Consider the following 20,646-nt stretch of genomic DNA (forward strand, 5'->3'; position numbering starts at 1 on the left):
GTGAGCAAACAGCTAGTGTCTTGCAAATCATCAAGAATGCTATTATTGAATACAATTTGACATTATTCAAACAAAGTACAAAATGTTGACAAAATCTGAAAGATAAATGGTTGAAGCTAATTACAATTAAGTAGATTTTTCATATCTTTACAAGTAAAAAATTAGATATTATTATCATATTTTTTTACACAACAGGTAGACAATACATTTGAGATGTTTTATGCTTATAAATAAAATAAACCTGATGAATTGAACAACCTTTATCTATCAATTCCTTTGGCAAAAAGTTATGGATTAACTTCTAAATTGAAGGTAGGTAGTCTGATTTTTTCATTTATATCAAGGGTTGAGAATTAGAAAGCCATAACTCACAATGACCTGCTCTCACAAAATGAGCATAAAGTCGCTAGGGCACTATTCTGTCGGTCCAACATCAGGGCTATCTCTAGTCTTGGGCCCAAGGCAAGCTTCACGTGGCTCACGGTTTGTAATGAACGACATAAACCGGCTGTGAAGGAGACTAGTCACTCCAGACTGGAGTGGCAACATCGTCAATTTCGGAAAAAACAACACTCGACCATGGACTTTAATTGTCGGTTTGTCATTATATAAAACGATAAATCAAGTAAGTAACTTCCACTCTGAAAACTTAGAAACTTGTTTGATTCCACTGACTATTTGCGAGATGTTTTATGCTTATAAATAAAATAAACCTGATGAATTGAACAACCTTTATCTATCAATTCCTTTGGCAAAAAGTTGTGGATTAACTTCTAAATTGAAGGTAAAAATAAATAAATGTAGATATTTATATAGCGCTTTATGCCGTAAACAGCCTCAAAGCGCTTTACATTTATTCCGCCGTTATTAGAATATGTCGGAACCATGTTTGCAGCCTACAATTGGTGCAGGGTTCATCAGTACAACGAATGTGACTACCCCTAACAGCTTCCCATTACACCTGGGTGGGGTGAGGCAAGCGAGGCAAAGCGCCTTGCCCAAGGGTGCAACACGGTGGTGGGGCGGGGACTCGAACCAACGCATGTCGAGCAAGCTCTCAGTTTATGAGTCCAAGGCCGTAACCACTGAGCCACCGTGTCCTCACGTAGGTAGGTGGTCTGATTTTTTCATTTATATCAAGGGTTGAGAATTAAAAAGCCATACCTCACAATGACCTGCTCCCACAAAATTAGCATAAAGTCATCTGGGTACTATAGAAGATACAGTCCATTAAACATGACAAAACTCAATAGAAAACAAAAGAACTTCTGGAGGAAATATAGATTTTTGAAGACCAAAGCAAAGAGCCATCCTAACATATTTGGAATGATTTTAAAGGGTATAAAATAAGGATTTCAAATCTGGAGTATCTCAGAAGTTATTTTATCAACTTTATGCTCAATTTGTGAGAGCAGGTCATTGTGAGTTAAGGCTTTCTACATGTACTTTGCAGGCACAATATTTTTGTACCTTCCACCGAGGCCTAACACTAAAACAATATGATTCCAAGTTTTGGGTTAAATTATTGCTGCAGAGGTTTAGATATAAGAAGCAAAAACAGTATCCCGATAGCTCATTGAACAGTGGTACATGTATTGTATAACACCACCATGGGGAACTGTATCACTCTTTTGTTCATACCATCTAAACAAATCTCAGGCCTAAAATTTCAATCATGTTACTCATTAACATGATTGAAATTTTATCCAATGCAATACCATCCACAATTAAGTCCAGTGTCCCTTTTTAACTAATCAGATTTCAAGTGGCTTAGGCCAAAAAAAAAAAAGGTTTGTCTCAAAGCTCGCGCGCGCATTTGTAAAATCGTGAGATTTGGAAAAAAAGAAATGCAGATTTTTTTTTATTTCTAAATTTTATTTTTATTTTTTAGTTTTTCCAGAAAAATTCGGCAAAATTCAGATTTTTTGCTCCAAGTACCATGAAAAAAGTCCGGAAAAAAAATAAATCAAAAAAAAAAAAATCGCATTTTGCATTTGTTTTAAACCACTCGTGAGCTTTGAGACAAACCATTATTTTTTTTGGCCTTATCAAAGTTCCTCAGTACCCAAGGACTTGTTCCAGTAAGTCTGTCAAGAACTCCATTTCGCTATTACACACTTGCTGACAAAGCCTTACAAGTATTGTGTTTTTTTTACTTGGCAAGTTGGCAAGGTACAGAAGCATTACAGAATTGTTTTCTGTTAATGAAACATTATTTGCTGTAAAATATTTTTCACTTTATCACGAATTATTAATTGAAGAACAAATATTTTGCAATTAGTACGATCTTAAAAGGGCATTTCGTGATCCACAGCCTCATCCCACCAAATTTCTCAAAAAAAGTTGAGATTTTTATATCACTGGAATACTCTGGCTACATAATGTCTATGTACAAAATATTTCTTGCAGATTAATTCGTTTAGCAAAGATATCGCGAAATTTGAATTTCGTTCTGGTGCACCAGAATGAAATTACAATGTATTGTCTATGGAGCAGTGTAATACACATAATCAATGCATAACTCGCAAACGCAAAATCGGAATCAACTGAAATTTTGGGACTATGCTTTTTTCGTGGATATGTACAATGTACTGAAAAATGTCATAAAAAGAGGATGCTAGGATCACGAAATACTCCTTTAATACATGTAAACATTTAGGAATAGGTCAATCAATGCATACTACATATTTTACACAATTAAATTTGGTCAAAATTTGCCAGCACAATAATAATCATCTATCTGTTTATATAAATGATGAAAATTGTTTAAAAACTACTACTGAAAAGGAGTATTCATGTAAGACTCAAGAAAATTCAAAATGTGGTAAACAGGGACATCACATGTATGTAACATATACGACCTGCTCCCACAAAATGAGGGTAAAGTCACAATTTGGTAGTTTCAAGACTCCCTGGCTGCTGATTTGGTCTGTACCAGACAGTATGGGGCATTCTATGTGGCATTCTTAGTCAGTAGGAGTGGTCTAGTTCGTAGACACATTTCTGATTGGATAATCGCATGATTACGGGTGCCGTCTATCAGGCCGTAGACGACCCCACGTCATCATACGTCTTGATAATGCGTAACACTCTTGTAGAGGTGCGGCGTATGTATCGCGCTGTATCGTGAGACTAGTGCGGAATACATAAGCAAACGCTAGCAGTGCACGCAAACAGAATATGTGAAGTTGTAAACAAGTTTCGTTCATTTGATAATGAGGGGAGTTTTTATGACGATAACTTAGTTTTTGCTTTAAAAAATTGTTTACAGTTATTAAAATAGTATTTAACTGACTCAGAATGAGAATAAACGATAGGAATTTTTATTTTGCCTATCCTCTACCTATGATAGACGACAGGCAGGTCCAATATTTTTATCGTGAGTGTGCGCGGCATCCACTACTCAAAATATTGGACCTGCCTGTCGCCTATCACACGATAGAGGATAGGCAAAATAAAAATTCTATCGCTTATTCTCTAATAGAATGTCCTTTGTGAATGTGGCATACACAAAGGCCGTACTACTAGCTTGTAAATGTGTGCATCAAATAAAGAACATCAACTCAGCAGCCAGGAGGTCCTGAAACTAATCAAGTTGCGACATTACACACATTTTGTGGGAGCAAGTCCCATTTTTGGTTTGGTGGGATACATTGCAGGAAAGCACTGACAAACCTATGAGGGGATTATACACAAATCAAAAAGGCAATTGAAACAAAAACATTTTAGATAATGACTCTTTTTTTTCCATTTGGCGGTGGTTGTCGTCACTGATTTCAACTCATTGAATCTTCCACCTTGTGAAAACATTGCTCAGAAACATTCATCAATTATTTGTTTACTATTATTGACAACATGGCAACTCTGTTCACAGAAGGCGATTGATTCTTTTGGTATCCCTCCCTAGCATCAAACACTTAATGTGTCGCTGGGAAAATCTTCAAAAGTTGCTCAATTGGGCTACCAAATTGACGACTTGGCAACTCTGTTCACAGAAGGCGATTGATTCTTTTGGTATCCCTCCCTGTTCGGTCACTAGCATCAAACACTTAACATGTCGCTGGGAAAATCTTCAAAAGTCGCTCAATTGGGCTACCAAATTGACGACTTGGCAACTCTGTTCACAGAAGGCGATTGATTCTTTTGGTATCCCTCCCTGTTCGGTCACTAGCATCAAACACTTAACATGTCGCTGGGAAAATCTTCAAAAGTCGCTCAATTGGGCTACCAAATTGACGACTTGGCAACTCTGTTCACAGAAGGCGATTGATTCTTTTGGTATCCCTCCCTGTTCGGTCACTAGCATCAAACACTTATTGTGTCGCTGGGAAAATCTTCAAAAGTCGCCCAATTGGGCTACCAAATTGACGACATGGCAACTCTGTTTCACAGAAGGCGATTGATTCTTTTAGTATCCCTCCCTAATCGGTCACTAGCATCAAACACTTAACATGTTGCTGGGAAAATCTTCAAAAGTCGCTCAATTGGGCTACCAAATTGACGACTTGGCAACTCTGTTCACAGAAGGCGATTGATTCTTTTGGTATCCCTCCCTATTCGATCACTAGCATCAGACACTTCCTGTGTAAGCTGATCAAGCAGCTGATCTTGCCTATCAAGCTCTGGTGCTATCTCAGTAGCCAATGATTTCAGGCCTCTCAGAACCTGACTGAGTTCATCTGCTTCTGCATCTGTTACGCCCTGTGATTGGTGGAGAGCTTGGAGCTGTGGTCCTATTGGACGGTCTTGATCGAAAGCGGTGGTGCCCTGTAGGTGATTCTGGCTCATTTGAGTTGCACTTGATATTAACTCTGTAGTTATGAGTAAAAAAATAGGTGATCAATACATTTTGTTGGTACTACTATGATATCATCGATGTTACAACAAAAAAATTGTTACAGGAGCTAGCTAACAGAGATTTGAATTAGAGAAAAACAAGAAGAAATCTACTGTAAAAACCAAAGAGAATATATGTACTGACTCCGTCATGCATGTGCACCACTCATGGAAGGTAAAATAGTGTACCTCCAGATTATCTTGCACCTGATGAGAAACTACGATTTAAAGTGTGAACTTGTTTACGTTGCACTATTAATGCGTTGTACAGATAATGCACACTAATTGCTACATACCGTATTTCGTCAAATAAATGCCCCCGGGGGCGTTACATTTTCCCAAGGGGCGTTTATTTGAGGTCATTTTTAGCATGACAGTTCCCGTTAAAATCATTAGGTAAGCTTAAAAGTCACGCTAAAATGACGAACTATGAACTTTTGACGCTGACTTTTGGTTCACTTCCGGGTTTATGATGCAGATTTTCGCCATTTATTGCTGCTATTACCGACCATGTGAGCAACTTGGTAAGCTTACTACACAAGATAGCATGGAAATATCGGAATTTTTGAAACATCTTGATTGAAAAAAGTGGTGGGGGCTTTTATTTGAGGGAGGGGGGGGGGCAACTATTTGATGAAATACGGTAGCTACAAACCTTTTATTGGGCTATTCCATTTGAGATGGAATAGAGGATCTTAAAATCTCCAACACAGGGAGTGAAGATTTCAAACAGAGTCACTCATTCAGGTAACACAATTAGGTCATATCTTCCATAAGGGTTGTATGGGTTTCAACTAAAATGTGCAAGCTCAAAGACACAAATTATTGTCAGATTTCAGGCTTTTGCCAACAAATGCTCGAGGCACACTATTTTGGTGTCCCTGGTGAACCAAGATGGTGGAATATTACCATAGTGTTATGCACTGTACAATTCTGAGTACTCTTTGGGTACATACATGTAATCTCTTTGGTAAAAACATGATGTTTTAAAAAAACCTGACATTAAGTTTTGACTTGTCATGTTTGATTGTGATTTGTATCATCATGAGAGATCTACTGAACACTACTAGCACAAAGTATTATAATGCTGTCTGTGATGTCCACTTGTTTAGCATGTCCAGTTCTACATGTAATTAACCATTTCACTAACCAATGGTGCCAACCAGTGCTTATAAGATCCGCATGATCAGAATGGCGAATTTTGAAGCTTGGGACATGTTTACCAATTTGTGGCTTTGAATTTTGATTTTCCAGAGTAAAAAACATAAACAAATAAATTTGATTTTTGCACTCAAAAATATGACACATTTTGGGGACAGCTGAAATGTTTCGAGGACAAGCAGAATTTATGCTCTAGTTGTCCTCGGTACAACCTCAATTTTGAACAATGCAAATTATACCCTGCATGATTCATACAAATCAACAGGGGTAGCATTAAGGCCCGAAAGTTGGGGGTTGTTTTCCTGTGTTTTTTTTCCCAAGCTTGCAGAAAATCCAAATACATGGGGTGAAAATTAAATCTCAGGGGTGAAAAATATTTTGCAGTGTAGTCAGGGGTAGTAAGTAGAGGGTCATAGTTCACCCCCGAGCTTGCACATATTCCAAATATAGAGGGTGAAAAATTAATATTTTCTAAATTTAGGGGGTCATTCACCCCCGATCGGGGGTTAACGCTATCCCTGCAAATCAAAGGATATCAGACAAGAGGTATACCGTATTGCACATGTGCGGGCATCAAAAAACACAGTTTATATACAAACCTTGTAGTTTTTGTTGCTGTGACGAAGCCCGCTGTTTAGTGCTAGTCCTCTCTACATGCCCATGCATTTGTGGATCTTCATAATCCAGTTTCCTCCCATAAACAGGTTGTAACAATCTCAACACATAAATAAGCTTGGCACTTGTGATACATGCATACACATCCGGCTGGCCAATCAGACGCCTCACGATGACAAGTTCCCACGGTGTCGGTACCGTTATGCGTGTGACTTCTTCCGGTTTGAAAGACAACACTTCAACATGCTTTGAATTGCTTAATGTGATGATTTTGTTCCGAATGCTAAAATATCCTGGTTTTTGAGCATCTTGCGGCTTCAATGCATAAAGAATAGAGTATTCCACAATTTCATCATCGGTGGAACCACTGGTGGGAGCAGTCGTAACTGGTCTGACACGCCATCGTCCTAACCAGGACTCCATATTGCTTAGATTACCTTCAGCTATGCCTAGATCTCGATTGATTCTATCCACCCCATCAAAGGCATCTCCGAGTTGTTCACCCTGATGATGCAAGTCTGAAGCCGCAGCAGCCAGAGTAGCCTGTGCATCGTGCGCTTCCATCAGCATCTCTTTCCCCAGTCTTGTTCTCAGCTTTGATCCAGTAATTCTGGAATTTTCCGCATTAACGAGGAGACCTTCTCTCCAGAAATGCTCTATTGTGTTTAGTACGACGTACGGGCTGGCGCATGTGAAAGACGAGAACCAGTAAGATTTATGGCTGACAAGAAGCACTATGGTGTTGAATACAAGCCATGTTTTCTCCATTCTTATCTCTGAAAAAGAATTATAAAAAAAATCATAGTATCATTTTCAAAATTTTATAACACTTGTTTGGTATTCAAAAAAATATCTATCTTGTTGCTCCTTGGAATTAGTAATTTTTTGAACAGAGAACTTTACCAGGGGTAGGGCTTTGGGGAAATAACAAAAATATTAGGGTACACCCCATCAGTCCGAAACCCTGTCAGTAGGAACCACCGCTAGTCCAAATTTTAAGCTTAATTAAGCGGTGGTTCGGAGTCGGACTGACAGTGTTTCAGACTGATCGAGAGACCCCAAATATTAGGGACCTCTTCATTTTTATGTGCTAACAAAGCCTTTGCTGCTGCAGTCAAGCTACTAGCTCAATCGATAAGGCGTTTGACTATGGTGCGAGAGGTTGCGGCTACCAATCCTGGTGGTGACTAATACACTCTCATGGAAAAATTGAATCAGCTTGAAATTTCCCTGGACAAGGAACTTACTGAGTTCTCATTGTAACCCGTACGAAACTCGGGAACCTGATCCTGGTTGCGATGGTCATTCGTTGAATGTCTAGGGTGTGTGCTCTTGAAGCTGCAAAGTCCCTGTGTGGTTGTTAAATGGTTTATGGAATGATGTGGGCCGTAGTGGTTAGCGACAACATGTAAAGTGTGCTGAGGCTAGTAGATCAACCTTTAGACGTTGTGCTTGTGCGTAGCACACTATAAATCACTGCGCTTTTTATTGCAATTTTACACAGAAATGAACAGTAAATTTGTAACAACTTAACAAATAATATGTGCCTCGCTCACCAAATTTTGAGAGTGTCCTATTTTGAGAAAGTCCAGATGATGTAGGCCTACATTATTTATTTTACTTGGCCTAATTACCTGTGATGCAGTCCAGAGAAAGAATCAAGCCCTTGTCACTTTCCGATTCCTGAAAGCAGAGAAAATTGGCCCCAAGTTTCAGTGTTCCTTTCACCCATTTTTTATCTTCTGTATACCTGGATGTCCCCCATTCCCGTATAGCATGCTGGCCTGCTATTTCATCCATGCTGCTGTTGTCTGAAAGACAGAAAAAAATCATCTTGAAATGTTATGATTCTGGTCGCGCGTTTTGAGCTCGCCTCCCAGAAAGGGTGGTGCTGTTACGCTTTTTGGTATCAAGCTGTTGTAATTCTTTCTTTTTTAAAAACTACTAAAGCTATTCCAAAATATTTGGTATCATTTTAAAGCTGTATCAATATGCCAAATGCCTGCAAAGTGGCATTGGTCTAGCTTATACTGAAGTGGAGATATAGCTATTTGAAGTTTGAAGACCAAGGGTGGTGCAGGAAGCGGCGCCACAGGAAGCGGCGCCGCCTGTACAAACTCAATGGGGAAATTTTATTTTAAGCCCTCAAATATGAAATTTGAAATTTTTTGATATTTTATTCGTGGTGCATTACCTCTTTTTGGGTATAAAAATAAGCTTACATTACTCTTCTTCAAGATTCACTGTTTTAGCCTTACTTTAGGTCAGATTAAAGGACTTTAATTCAAGACGCATAACATGACCTTATGCTTTTCTCCTATCTTTTACACACAATTTTGTAAAACACTAACATTTTGATTACCGCGACATATAAGCTCAGATAAATTGCCACATATCTTCAGAGGTATTCATCCTAGGGTAACAAAAGTATGCATTTTTTTAAAGCTGTTGAACCAGAGAATACAAATATGCTAATCAAATTGGTATAGGATGTAATCTAAATAAGTATCAGTACATAGTAGTTCATTAATATTAAGCAAAATTCTAGTTAATTTTTCAACAAATTTTGATTGCTCGGATTTAAATTGTTAAAATCATAAACCTCAAACAATTGTATTTTGCTGTAAGGGTCCACCCCTGGACTGCAAGAAAATAGCATTACAACTGATGTAGGGTCACCACAGAAAAATACAAGACATGAAAACCTTGTATACCTTGAAACACAAAATGTTACCCACTTTTGTGTATGTAACTAAGCACCTTATACCTGGTGTTCATTTTGAGTTCATATTTGAATTCCCTGAGAAATTTCCTACAAGAAAATGTATACTTTTACTATGCTAGGGGTATACTTCAGAAATATGAATAATGAAAGCAAAATTCATGGCGTGAAAACCAAAATCGCCATGTAACGCAAAAGGAGGCGAGTATAAAACACATGACCTTCTACTGTACAACGAGGGCTCAACCGATATGGCATATATTTGTCTATGATGTGATATCGGCCGATATCTGATCCTATATTGGTAAAAAAAAATTCTTTCTTTGACCCCCTACCCACTCAAAGGAAACATCGTTTGTTCTTGGTTATATGTGACCGGACACTACGAATCAGCCCTAAATTTGGCCCCTGGTCAATTTTGTTTTATTTCGTGTTTAGAAAATATATATCATAAGCTTTAAATGGTATGTATATCATTTGACTTCAAATGATATCCAGAAGTGGGGTTATGGTTTGTTGAACTCTGCTCATTAAACAAAATGGTACCTTTTTTCGGCTCTACATGTGTCTCTTTTTCCACATTGCTGGTAATAAAGTCATAATTGGCGGTCATTTCAAATCATCCCCAAGTCATCAAGGTTCAGGAATGTCCTCTCATTGTTAATGTTGATTAAATACATACCTAGACAAAATACAATGCTTATTATCCTCTTCAGCAATAGATTATTGGTTGGTTTAAACACTATCAAATGAGAAACATGTCGCGCCCGATATCTTCATGGCAGAAATCGCCATGGTAGTCGAATCCACCCCCACGCATGGCCATTTTGTATCGACCTGTTTAATAGTTTTGAGTCACATAATGGGCCGAAGGACATCTGACTAAGGCTACTGACAATAGCTCCGATTAGGCCGGTGACTGACCTCGCTATGTGTGAGTCGAGCATGGTACGCCATAGGTCATATGCTTTTAGACTACCTCCACGATTGGCCTATACACTGCGCTATATAATTCGGCACATATAAATCAGAATTATTGTCAGTTTTTTGACTCAAGACATAAGCTTCTTTCTCAAGGCGCAAGCTAACGACTATCATATCTGTTCAAAATATATATTCAAGTGCAAGGAACCATATCTGGTTTCTTTATACGAAATCATTTACGGGAGATATTCATCATTTTCTACCCCGGTATCCAAAGATTTTCGTCTCATATCAAACTCGTGCATAGTACATTCACGTTTATGGCCACGCGTTTTGAACTCGCCACCCAAAAATGGTGGTTTTGTTACGCTTTTCCAAATCGAGACTCGTTCAAATTGTTATATCTCTGCTTAAACAAAAGGTATTGTAGTGTGTTTGGTGTCATTTTGTAGCTAAATGAGTGACCTAACAGACCTCCAAAGGAGAATTGTTTATCAGCTAAGATAGTGGAGTTATTGCTCGCGCCGGCGCGAGCTATTAGTGTTTACTTCTGAATCGAACGTGGGGACATGGGGAAAGCCTGAATATAGTAAATTAGATTTACCTTCATTTAAATATTTATGACATATACGTCAAAACAAATATTCAAACGATGATAATGTGTAATATAATAAGCGTGAAATTTTAGTATTTTCAGAGTTTTTGTATATTTTAGGCGTTCTATGACTTTTGTTTGCTGTGTAGAGGCTGAATTGCACGTCAGTGATAGTCATGGGCAAATTGATTGGGGTGTTTGATAAAATTCCCTTTAAAGGGAAAGCTTCCTGGAAAGCTTAATTGGGATTCCAGGTAAAAACCACATGTGTCTGCTCACGGTCAAAAATTTTTTATTGCATGAGGCGAAAGGGCTTTGGTAGTAGGTTACAAAAGTCACATCAAAATTCCTCCGAGCTTGTTGCCATAGCAACGGCAGATTTTATGATTTTAGCGGTTTTTGCTTATTTTGGGGTGAAAATAAAAGAAAATATACACTTTTCTGAATTGCTCTTGACTTAAAATTTGAGGTCACATCAAAAAGGCAACCTTATCACCATAAAGTACCATCTTTGCACTTTTCCCAGAGGCAAAAAATATTTCAATAATATTTCCCCATGTGCAATTTTAGGGATGGGCAACATTGATAATTTAGCACTTTTGAAAAAATGACATTTTTACCCTATCTTTGAAGTCAAAAAACTAATTTTGCTTGAGCACTCAGAATTATTTTCTCTTTGGTGGTACTTGAGCAGACATTTCCCCTTCCAAATCTGGTGAAAAAACTCTGGGGCTATTTGTCCTGTAAAGCCAGTGTTGCCAGAAAGTTTGCAAATTTTCAAAAAATGCATTTTTCGAAATAATGCATTTTATACATATTTACTCATATAACTTTTTATACGGCCAACTTAATTGAAATATTGACCCTTTGCGTACAAGATTTGACACACAACTGCTTCCGGAAGCAACACTGAAAGGCTGCAGAAGAGTCGTGTTCTGCAAAAACCGGTATTGCCAGAAAATCTGACTTTTTAAATCTATATTTCCAATAAGCGCATTTACTACAGGCCCCGGGCTACAGGCTCTAGGGGGGAGTTTGTGTACATGACTCTTTCAGAAATTTACCTTGCATTTTCATGTTATAAATGCAAAGACCTTCAAAAAAAGTTTGGGTAAGAAGATCAGATCAAGTGCAATTAAAAATGGCGTCCAAAATGGCCGCCAAATAGGGGTTTCCATTAAAACACACTATAGCAACATGCAAATGATCTAATGATGAAAAAATATCGATGCAATTGATGTTTCTAATCAACGGAAATAAATATGTGCCCATTTTGTTTCATTCGGCGTCCAAAATTCAAAATGGCGTCCAAAATGGCCGCCAGAATAGCATATTTCCATTGAAATACACTAGAGCAACATGAAATTGATATAATAATAAAGTATTTTCAATGGAGTTAATTTTTATAACTAAAAGAAATAAAATATGCACACAATTTGTTTCATTTGAATCTCTGCAATTCAAGATGGAATCCAAAATGGCCGCCAAATTAGGATATTTCCAGTTAATGTCCTAGTAATAATTAAATACAAATAGAATTCATATTTCCGATCCGTGAGCCAAATGGAATAAGCAGTGTGATGCCATGATTACTTATTTGGAGACTACAAAGCTGTAGCATAGTGAACTTTAGTAGTTGTAGTCTAGTCAACGTTCCTATTTATAGCTGTAGTATATAGTTAACTATCTTAATATAGCTATAGCCCAGTTAACTTTTCTCAACATAGCTGTAGCCTATTCAACTTCCGTAACGTAGCTGGTATGTAGCAGAGTCAATTTTCCTAACTTCTGAGTGATAGTACCTAAAATCTGTTTGCAAGGATGGATTCTGGATAATAAAGCAATCCCACTTCCCACGATGTTTCGCTTGATGAGATAAAGTGCCCCCTCCCGGGGTCGGTATGCTCCACTGGAATTTGGAGATGGTGGGTCTTTGGGAGCTGACGGCGAACCGGTAAAAGGGGGGCTTTCGGACCTGCAAGCGGTTAGAATCAAGGGTCTTTCTTAACTCTCTGGTTGAAAATCGTCTGGAATAACCTAGATAATGTAAGGAATGACCAATTTAGAGTCTTTTACAGCTGAAATTATAAAAATCAGGAGTCTTCCAGAACCCTACTTTAAGTAAAATGCATGTGTTTTTTTGAGACTCTTGCTGTCCACACCATAGACCCTAGATATGCGTTCATAGGGTCTATGTCCAAATACTGAGGTTTTTTTTCGGGTAACTGGTGATAACACTAAGTACCAGCAATGGTACAAGTACCAGCAATGGTAAAAGAATGCGAGAGTCGGTGAAATACATAATGACCATGTTACCAAGAGGCCAAGGCTAGTTGATTGAGACATATTTATTTTATCATGTGACTAATCAATGTTATCAGAAATAATAGCCTAAAATCCATTCTAGCAATGTCCAGAGCCAATTAAACTGTTCTAGGCGGATGTCGGATAACTGTAACTTTTGTAACATCTATGTTGTTCTACTGAGATGCTTTTTGGTCTTGAGTCTTAGGATTCCGTTTTGATATTATTTCTAGAATGGATTTCATAGTATACTTCTTATGACATTGATTAGTCACATGATTAATGTGTCTTCATCAACCAACTTCTTGGTAACATGCATGGTCATGGCTTTATTAGTAATACATAATCCATCCTTGCAAAACGATTGTACTACTAGTACTAATATGTTAGGAAAGTGGACTCGGCTACAGTTACCTTACAAAAGTTTAATAGGCTACAGCTATGTTGAAAAGGTTAACTAGGCTATAGCTATATTAGGAAAGTTAACTAGGGAAAAGCTACATATATATAGGCACTAGACTATACAGCTATGCTACGGAAGTTGACTAGGCTACACCTCTGCAGTCTGCACTCTCCATACTTTTCACCGAACTGAAAAGACAAAAGAAAAAGTCAAATTAAATGTAAAAACCTAGTTCTAAATGGCTTCAAATGGTTTTGATGGCTTTGTTATTTCAAAAGAAGTAACAAAATCAGTGATAGGTGACTGGTTGCTAGCTGTTCAAGTGGATATATAAGGGTATGTGGGTGACAGATTGAAAGGAAAATTAAGGGGTCTTTGGGTGACAGCAGTTTTTCATACTATCTGGCAACACCAAGCCCAAGTTTCAAAACCTGTATGAGATCGTGCTAGCATATGTACAGATCAGAGGATGATTTAAGCACTTCCCACTATGCCACTGTTTTGACTTGCGATTAGCACAGCTGTGTGAGTGAACATGACACCACTGCTCGCACATTGCATTGACTGGCATGGTTAAATTTGAATTTGGACTAATATATTTACAATAAAAACGCATTCAAAATGCCAGTCGATTTCACATTTTATGTTACCTACAGAAGTTGTGAATTATCCTTTATGCATACATCACTTTTGTTCTGAAATCGACCAAGTAATAATGACACACGCACAATTCTTAAACAACATCTTTTGCACAGAATTCAATGGGATTTGAAAAGTAAAGTGGCAGTTGAAACTCTAGTGATAACATGTTTGCAGTGCATGATGGGGCTTCCTTAAATCATCCTCTGTGTACAGATAAAGCTAGATAAAATAACGGTAACAGTTAAAATAATTAAATAAATTTAATTATGTAAAATGCACTTATTGGAAATATAGATTTAAAAAGTCAGCTTTTCTGGCAATACCGGTTTTTGCAGAATACGACTCTTCTGTAGCCTTTAAGTGTTGCTTCCGGATGCAGTTGTGTGTCAAATCTTGTATGCAAAGGGTAAATATTCCAATTAAGTAAAAAGTTACATGAGTAAATATGTAGAAAATGCATTATTTTCAAAAATGCAGTTTAAAAAAATTAGGAAACTTTCTGGCAACACTGGAATTTGAGAGATACCAATGAAACAAATTGTGTGCATATTTATTTCCTTTGGTTATAAAAATTAATTCCACTGAGAATACTTTATTATTATATCAACTTCATGTTGCTCTAGTGTATTTCAATGGAAATAGGTTATTCCGGCGGCCATTTTGGACGCCATTTTGTATTTTTAAAATCCGAATGAAACAAAATGGGCATATATGTATTTCCTTTGATTAGAAACATATTGTATCTATATCTTTTCATCATTAGATCATTTGTATGTTGCTATAGTGTGTTTTAATGGAAAATCCCTATTTGGCGGCCATTTTGGGCGCCATTTTTGATTGCACTTGATCTGATTTTCTTACTCAAAATTTTTGAAGGTCTTTGCATAATTTATATAACATGAAAATGCAAGGTAAATTTCTGAAAGAGTCATGTACACGAACTCCTCCCTAGAGCCTGTAGTAAATGCGCTTAGTGGAAATATCTATAGATTTAAAAAGTCGGATTTTCTGGCAATACCGGTTTTTGCAGAACACGACTCTTCTTCTAAGTGTTGCTTCCGGAAGCAGTTGTATGTCAAATCTTGTACGCAAAGGGTCAATATTTCAATTAAGTTGGTCGTATAAAAAGTTATATGAGAAAATATGTAGAAAATGCATTATTTCGAAAAATGCATTTTTTTGAAAGTTGCCAAACTTTCTGGCAACACTGGCTTTACAGGACAAATAGCCCCAGAGTTTTTTTACCAGATTTGGAAGGGGCAATGTTTGCTAAAGTACCACCAAAGAGGAAATAATTCTGAGTGCTCAAGCAAAATTAGTTTTTTGACTTCAAAGATAGGGTAAAAATGTCATTTTTTCAAAAGTGCTAAAATGTCAATGTTCCCCATCCCTAAAATTGCACATGGGGAAATATTATTGAAATATTTTTACACCTGTGAAAAGTGCAAAGATGGTACATTATGGTGATAAGGTTGCTTTTTTGATTTGACCTCGAATTTTAAGTCAAGAGCAATTCAGAAAAGTGTATATTTTCTCTTATTTTCACCCCAAAATAAGCAAAAACCGCTAAAATCACAAAATCTGCCGTTGTTATGGCAACAAGCTCCGGAGGAATTTTTGATGTGACTTTTTGTAACCTACTACCAAAGCCCCTTCGCCTCATGCAATAAAATTTTTTTGACCGTGAGCAGGCACATGTGGTTTTTACCTGGTATCCCAATTAAGCATCATAATACGTCACTAACTTTGTCCGATCGGGCTCAAATTTGGTGGGTGGAATCCTTGATACGAGGGGAATATATGCCCGAAATAAAATTGAGGTCAAGCGAGGTCAAAGGTCATTACGGAGGGGTCAAATTTCAAAACTTTGTCCGATCGGGCTCAAATTTGGTGAGTGGAATCCTTGATACGAGGGGAATATATGCCCGAAATAAAATTGAGGTCAAGCGAGGTCAAAGGTCATTACGGAAGGGTCCAATTTCAAACTTTGTCCGATCGGGCTCAAACTTGGTGGGTGGAATCCTTGATACGAGGGGATTACATGCCCGAAATAAAATCGAGGTCAACCAAGGTCAAAGGTCATTACGGAGGGGGTCAAATTTCAAACTTTGTCCGATCGGGCTCAAATTTGGTGGGTGGAATCCATGATACGAGGGAATATATGCCCAAATAAAATTGAGGTCAAGCGAGGTCAAAGGTCATTACGGAGAGGTCAAATTTCAAACTTTGTCCGATCGGGCTCAAACTTGGTGGGTGGAATCCTTGATATGAGGGGATTACATGCCCGAAATAAAATCGAGGTCAACCAAGGTCAAAGGTCATTACGGAGGGTCAAATTTCAAACTTTGTCCGATCGGGCTCACTACTGGAGGGGGGTATCCTTGATACGAGGGGAATATATGCCCGAGATACAATTGAGGTCAACCGTGGTCAAAGGTCATTACGGAGGGTCAAATTTCAAACGTTGTCCGATCAGGCCCAAACTTGGTAGGTGGAATCCTTGATACGAGGGGAATACATGCCCGAAATAAAATTGAGGTCAACCGAGGTCAAAGGTCATCACAGAGGGTTCAAATTTCAAACTTTGTCCGTTCGGGCTCAAATACAATAAAACAAACCTGGGGTCGTACACCTAACAGTATTAAAGTTATAAGAAAAATCATAAAATTTGGGTCCCTAATTTCAAGGTTACCTATTTCTCCAATGCTTAAGCAATGAAATATACGTCACTTATACGTTGAACACGGATCGATTGGCGCGAGGTTCATATTGGTGCGTATGCACCAAATATGTATCTTGTAATTTTTTGAGTTCAGAATGGCCGAGGTGGTTGTTGTGGCGGTGGCGGTTGTGGCGGTATGTACAAAGTCTATGAGAAATATAGATTTTGTGTGTGCACGTTGAATCAACTGATCATATCTTTGCATCCATATGGGCTACAGGCATGGTTAAGAGCTCTTGTGAAAGGCTAATTGTTTTTAATCATTTTGAAATCTTTATGATTGGTTTAGTCTATAAAATACAAACTTTTACGTACAAAACTATCCGTTTTCATATTAAACACTGTAGTAAGCAATGCGGATGTCTTCAAAATCTAAAAGTTGCTGTAAATATTTAATTACTTATCCTATCATAGTCAAAGTAGGCCCCTATACATTTTCTGAGAGGAAATTTGATGAGGAATCTAAATATGGACTTACTTTTTCTGTATGGGTTAGGGGTAAAATGTTTCAGTTCAAAATATGTTGAATTGTAAAAAATTTGAACATATTTTGGGACACCCTGTATTCTGAGATTACCAAACAGCTGTGATTTTTTTTCTTCCCCAGTCAGTAGGATCCCCCTAACCTCTAACCAAATCAATGTTGTTTACTTTCAGTTTATAACTGCAAGTTAGTAATAAGCAATGCATTAAGGCCAGAGTAATGGAAGACACATTCGTTCACGCCCGAATTTGAGATTTCTTGATATTTATCAACACTAAGATGTATTCTTTCACTTGAAACTGATAATAATACAACTTGCTAATATTTACCCGTATTTTTGCTTGATTTGTTTCACTCTTTTCAACTCTAAAAAGTCACATGGCTCAAGACAGCTTAGTAAATTGGCGGAAATAATGAGTCAGAAATGCTTGCTGAATGCTAAATATTTTGATTACGCGATTAAACTTAGAGTGACGCGGCGCAACTCTGCGCCGTATGTCCAACGCAGTCTAGGCGCATTCGGTTTGTTGTTCACGCCAGCAAATGTGGTGTAAACAAAACAAAAATTTGCAGTCAAAATGCCACTTAGATTTTTTAATTATTTTGAATTTTGGCGCACTGAAAGCAGACATTATAGATTTATTGGTGCAAAAAGATGCATATTTAGACCATACACCAGATACAGCTTTTACAAGCGTGAAAGTCTTACCGTTTTAAAATATAAGGGCGTTTTGTGCATAATTTTGACATTTTTTACTAAAACGTCGATTTCTCAGAGTTCACTTTTGACAATATTGCACGATTTTTGTGACAAGATAACTCGATAAATATGCAAGCAAAAGGTAAACTTTTTGCACTATCGTTTAGAGTACATCAAAGCCTAGGGAAGGTTTTCTCATTTTTTCAAAATATTTGTTTTAAACAAAAATATACACCATTCTGTGCAATTTTTAGCTTAATAGAGTGACATAATTGCTTTTTTCACATGTTTTATTCAATATTTCGAAAAAAGAGACGAATTTCAAAAAAATGAAAAACCTTCCCTAAGTTCATGTCTCTTCTTTATGAAAAGCTAACTGAATTTTTTTACTCCAAACAGATTTTTTTCTAAGTTGTCACAAAAAAATTGGGGTAAAAAAGTGATTTTTTGTGATTTTTTCAAAAACTCGAGATTTTTGAACAAATCTGACGTCACCATGGGATTCCTTGACTCATTTCCTTCCAAAAATGTATAGTTTTATATACTTTTGACATACAATTCAGAAATAATGATGCTCGAAAAGGTCCATGTTCTCTCCCATTACACTGGCCTTAAGTGACCCATTTTTTATTTGGAATTTTTTTATTCCACCCTGTATAAATTCAAGGTCACCCTGTACAATGAGTTGAAATGTGTATATTTGAATTGCTTATGCCTTCAGCTTTTCAAAAATGTATACTTTTGCTAGTTTAGGGTTGATAGTTGTGTAGATGGGCAATTCCAAGCATCATTCCACAACGCAAAGTTTGCATATGCAAATTAGGGTTGTTTGGAAAAGTTTCTCCCACTTTAATCTTTCACTTACCCAAAATAGATAGCATTATACTATTCACCTTCCTAATTGGCTGCTGCATTAAAAAGAAATCATGTGCAAAAGTTGCGTTGCGGAATGATGTTGCTTGGAATTGCCCAGATATTCTAATTTGAAACTTGATTGGTGTAAAAATTCATAATATTTGTGATGTAACGCTAAGGGTGGCGAGTTCAAAACACACGGCCTTATCGATCCCGGCTATTGATTTAGAGAATATTTATAGGATTTTGTCTTTTGCCTATCCAATATATCACGTCATAGGGCTGGCCAATATTTTGAGTACCGGTATCCACTACGATAAAAATATTGGCTAGTTTCAATGATGCTTACCGATCAAGTCGCCTTGATGGTGTATTTCCGATCATTTTGCAACGTGGTTGAAAAATATTTCCAAGACGCGAGTATCGCCATTAGGCCCGGTACGTCGGTAACCTGGATAAAATTTAACGCAATCGATCGTCCAATCCTAGTTCACCTGAGTGATCACGTGGTTTGCCGAATGAACGGTATCGGTGTCGGAACAAGGATTGTTACTTGTAAACAAATCGTTTAGCGGCACGCTTTCAAGAAATTAAATTCACGATCTTTTGATAATTAGTTAGGGATCGTTTTATTTTAACCTCTAGCATGAGAGATTGAGAATGTGGGTTAAAGATAAGCCACTCTTGTGTTCTCATTTTGCAACTAAAATAGGCTTCTCATAAAGCTTAAATTTGCGGGCCATTACGCTGGCCATCCATGTATTTGAAACATGGCGGATATACCAAGCACCCTCAGTCCTCACTACGTTCGGGTCTGTGAGGGTGCTCGACCAGGCATACCGAGAGGCCTGCTCCACAGTCATATAACAAAATTTGTGCCCCCACGATCAACTTCGGATTGATGCAGTTGCTGTCAAGCCTCTTGCTTGGCGCTGAGAGTGGTGTGATCAATCAGGGTCAGAATTTTGTTTAACAGTGCGAGAATCAATCTTGATCCTTTTTATTTATTTATTTATTTATTTCTCATATAACCTTGGGTGACCAATCAATGCACTGGCACTGTTCTCCCTTGGTCCTTGCAGAATAAATTTGCAGGAATCATTTGATTCTTGCAAATCAACTGAAACTTCAAAAGTTTGCGATCGAATCAACTTTGATTCACGCCAAATCTGTTCTGAGAATCTTTGCAATTACGAGAATCCATTCTCACCTAAATTCTGATCCCTGTTTATATCAGCGGTGTGAAGCAAGTGCATTGCAGACATACGGACGCAGACAAGGGCAGGCTTGCGATTGGCTGATATGTCATGCCACTTGTTGCAGTGGCAATCTGCATGACAGCGGCATTTATTATAGGCATAGATTGGCATTTCCATTTCAATCAAATGAAGTCAATGCAATAGTCAGTGAGCATTGACAATGATTGAGTTCGACATATTTATAAATTCATGACATTTATATTTGCTCAAAAAATCGTAAAAAAGTTTACATTAATTACCGTTACCATTTGCAAATAATGTCCTTGATGTCTTTTCTTGAAATGACCACGGGGAATGATAAAAGATTATTGCATCAAAATCGAGCAAAAATGGGATTTGAAATTGAAGTGCTTGTTGCTCTTCCGTCAGACACACAGGTCACAGTGAATGAATGTTTACAATATGTAAATTGTGTTTCTAATTT

The 20,646-nt window shown here is 37.5% G+C and overlaps 1 protein-coding gene across 1 annotated transcript; it reads right to left on the reverse strand.

Annotated features, from left to right (window-relative positions):
- Nucleotides 1-3,751: 3,751 nt before the first annotated feature.
- Nucleotides 3,752-20,595, reverse strand: LOC140143359 (synaptosomal-associated protein 47-like). Its single transcript, XM_072165216.1, has 4 exons — nucleotides 20,462-20,595; nucleotides 8,247-8,423; nucleotides 6,597-7,388; nucleotides 3,752-4,811 (listed from the first exon to the last, which is right to left on the reverse strand). The coding sequence occupies exons 2-4, from the start codon at nucleotides 8,410-8,412 to the stop codon at nucleotides 4,519-4,521; spliced, it is 1,251 nt and encodes a 416-aa protein (XP_072021317.1). The 5' UTR covers nucleotides 8,413-8,423; nucleotides 20,462-20,595; the 3' UTR covers nucleotides 3,752-4,518.
- Between the last annotated feature and the right edge of the window lie 51 nt (nucleotides 20,596-20,646).

This window comes from Amphiura filiformis, unplaced genomic scaffold, assembly GCF_039555335.1.
Source record: "Amphiura filiformis unplaced genomic scaffold, Afil_fr2py scaffold_21, whole genome shotgun sequence".
NCBI lineage: Eukaryota > Metazoa > Echinodermata > Ophiuroidea > Amphilepidida > Amphiuridae > Amphiura > Amphiura filiformis.

Bases quoted from the DNA above. Each gene is read 5' to 3' on its own strand.
- LOC140143359 (XM_072165216.1), bottom strand. From the start codon at position 8,412: ATGGATGAAATAGCAGGCCAGCATGCTATACGGGAATGGGGGACATCC. The intron at 7,389-8,246 runs GTAATTAGGCCA...ATTCTTTTTCAG, and splicing joins TTCTCTGGACTGCATCACAG to AGATAAGAATGGAGAAAACA. The intron at 4,812-6,596 runs GTTTGTATATAA...TCATAACTACAG, and splicing joins ACAGCAACAAAAACTACAAG to AGTTAATATCAAGTGCAACT.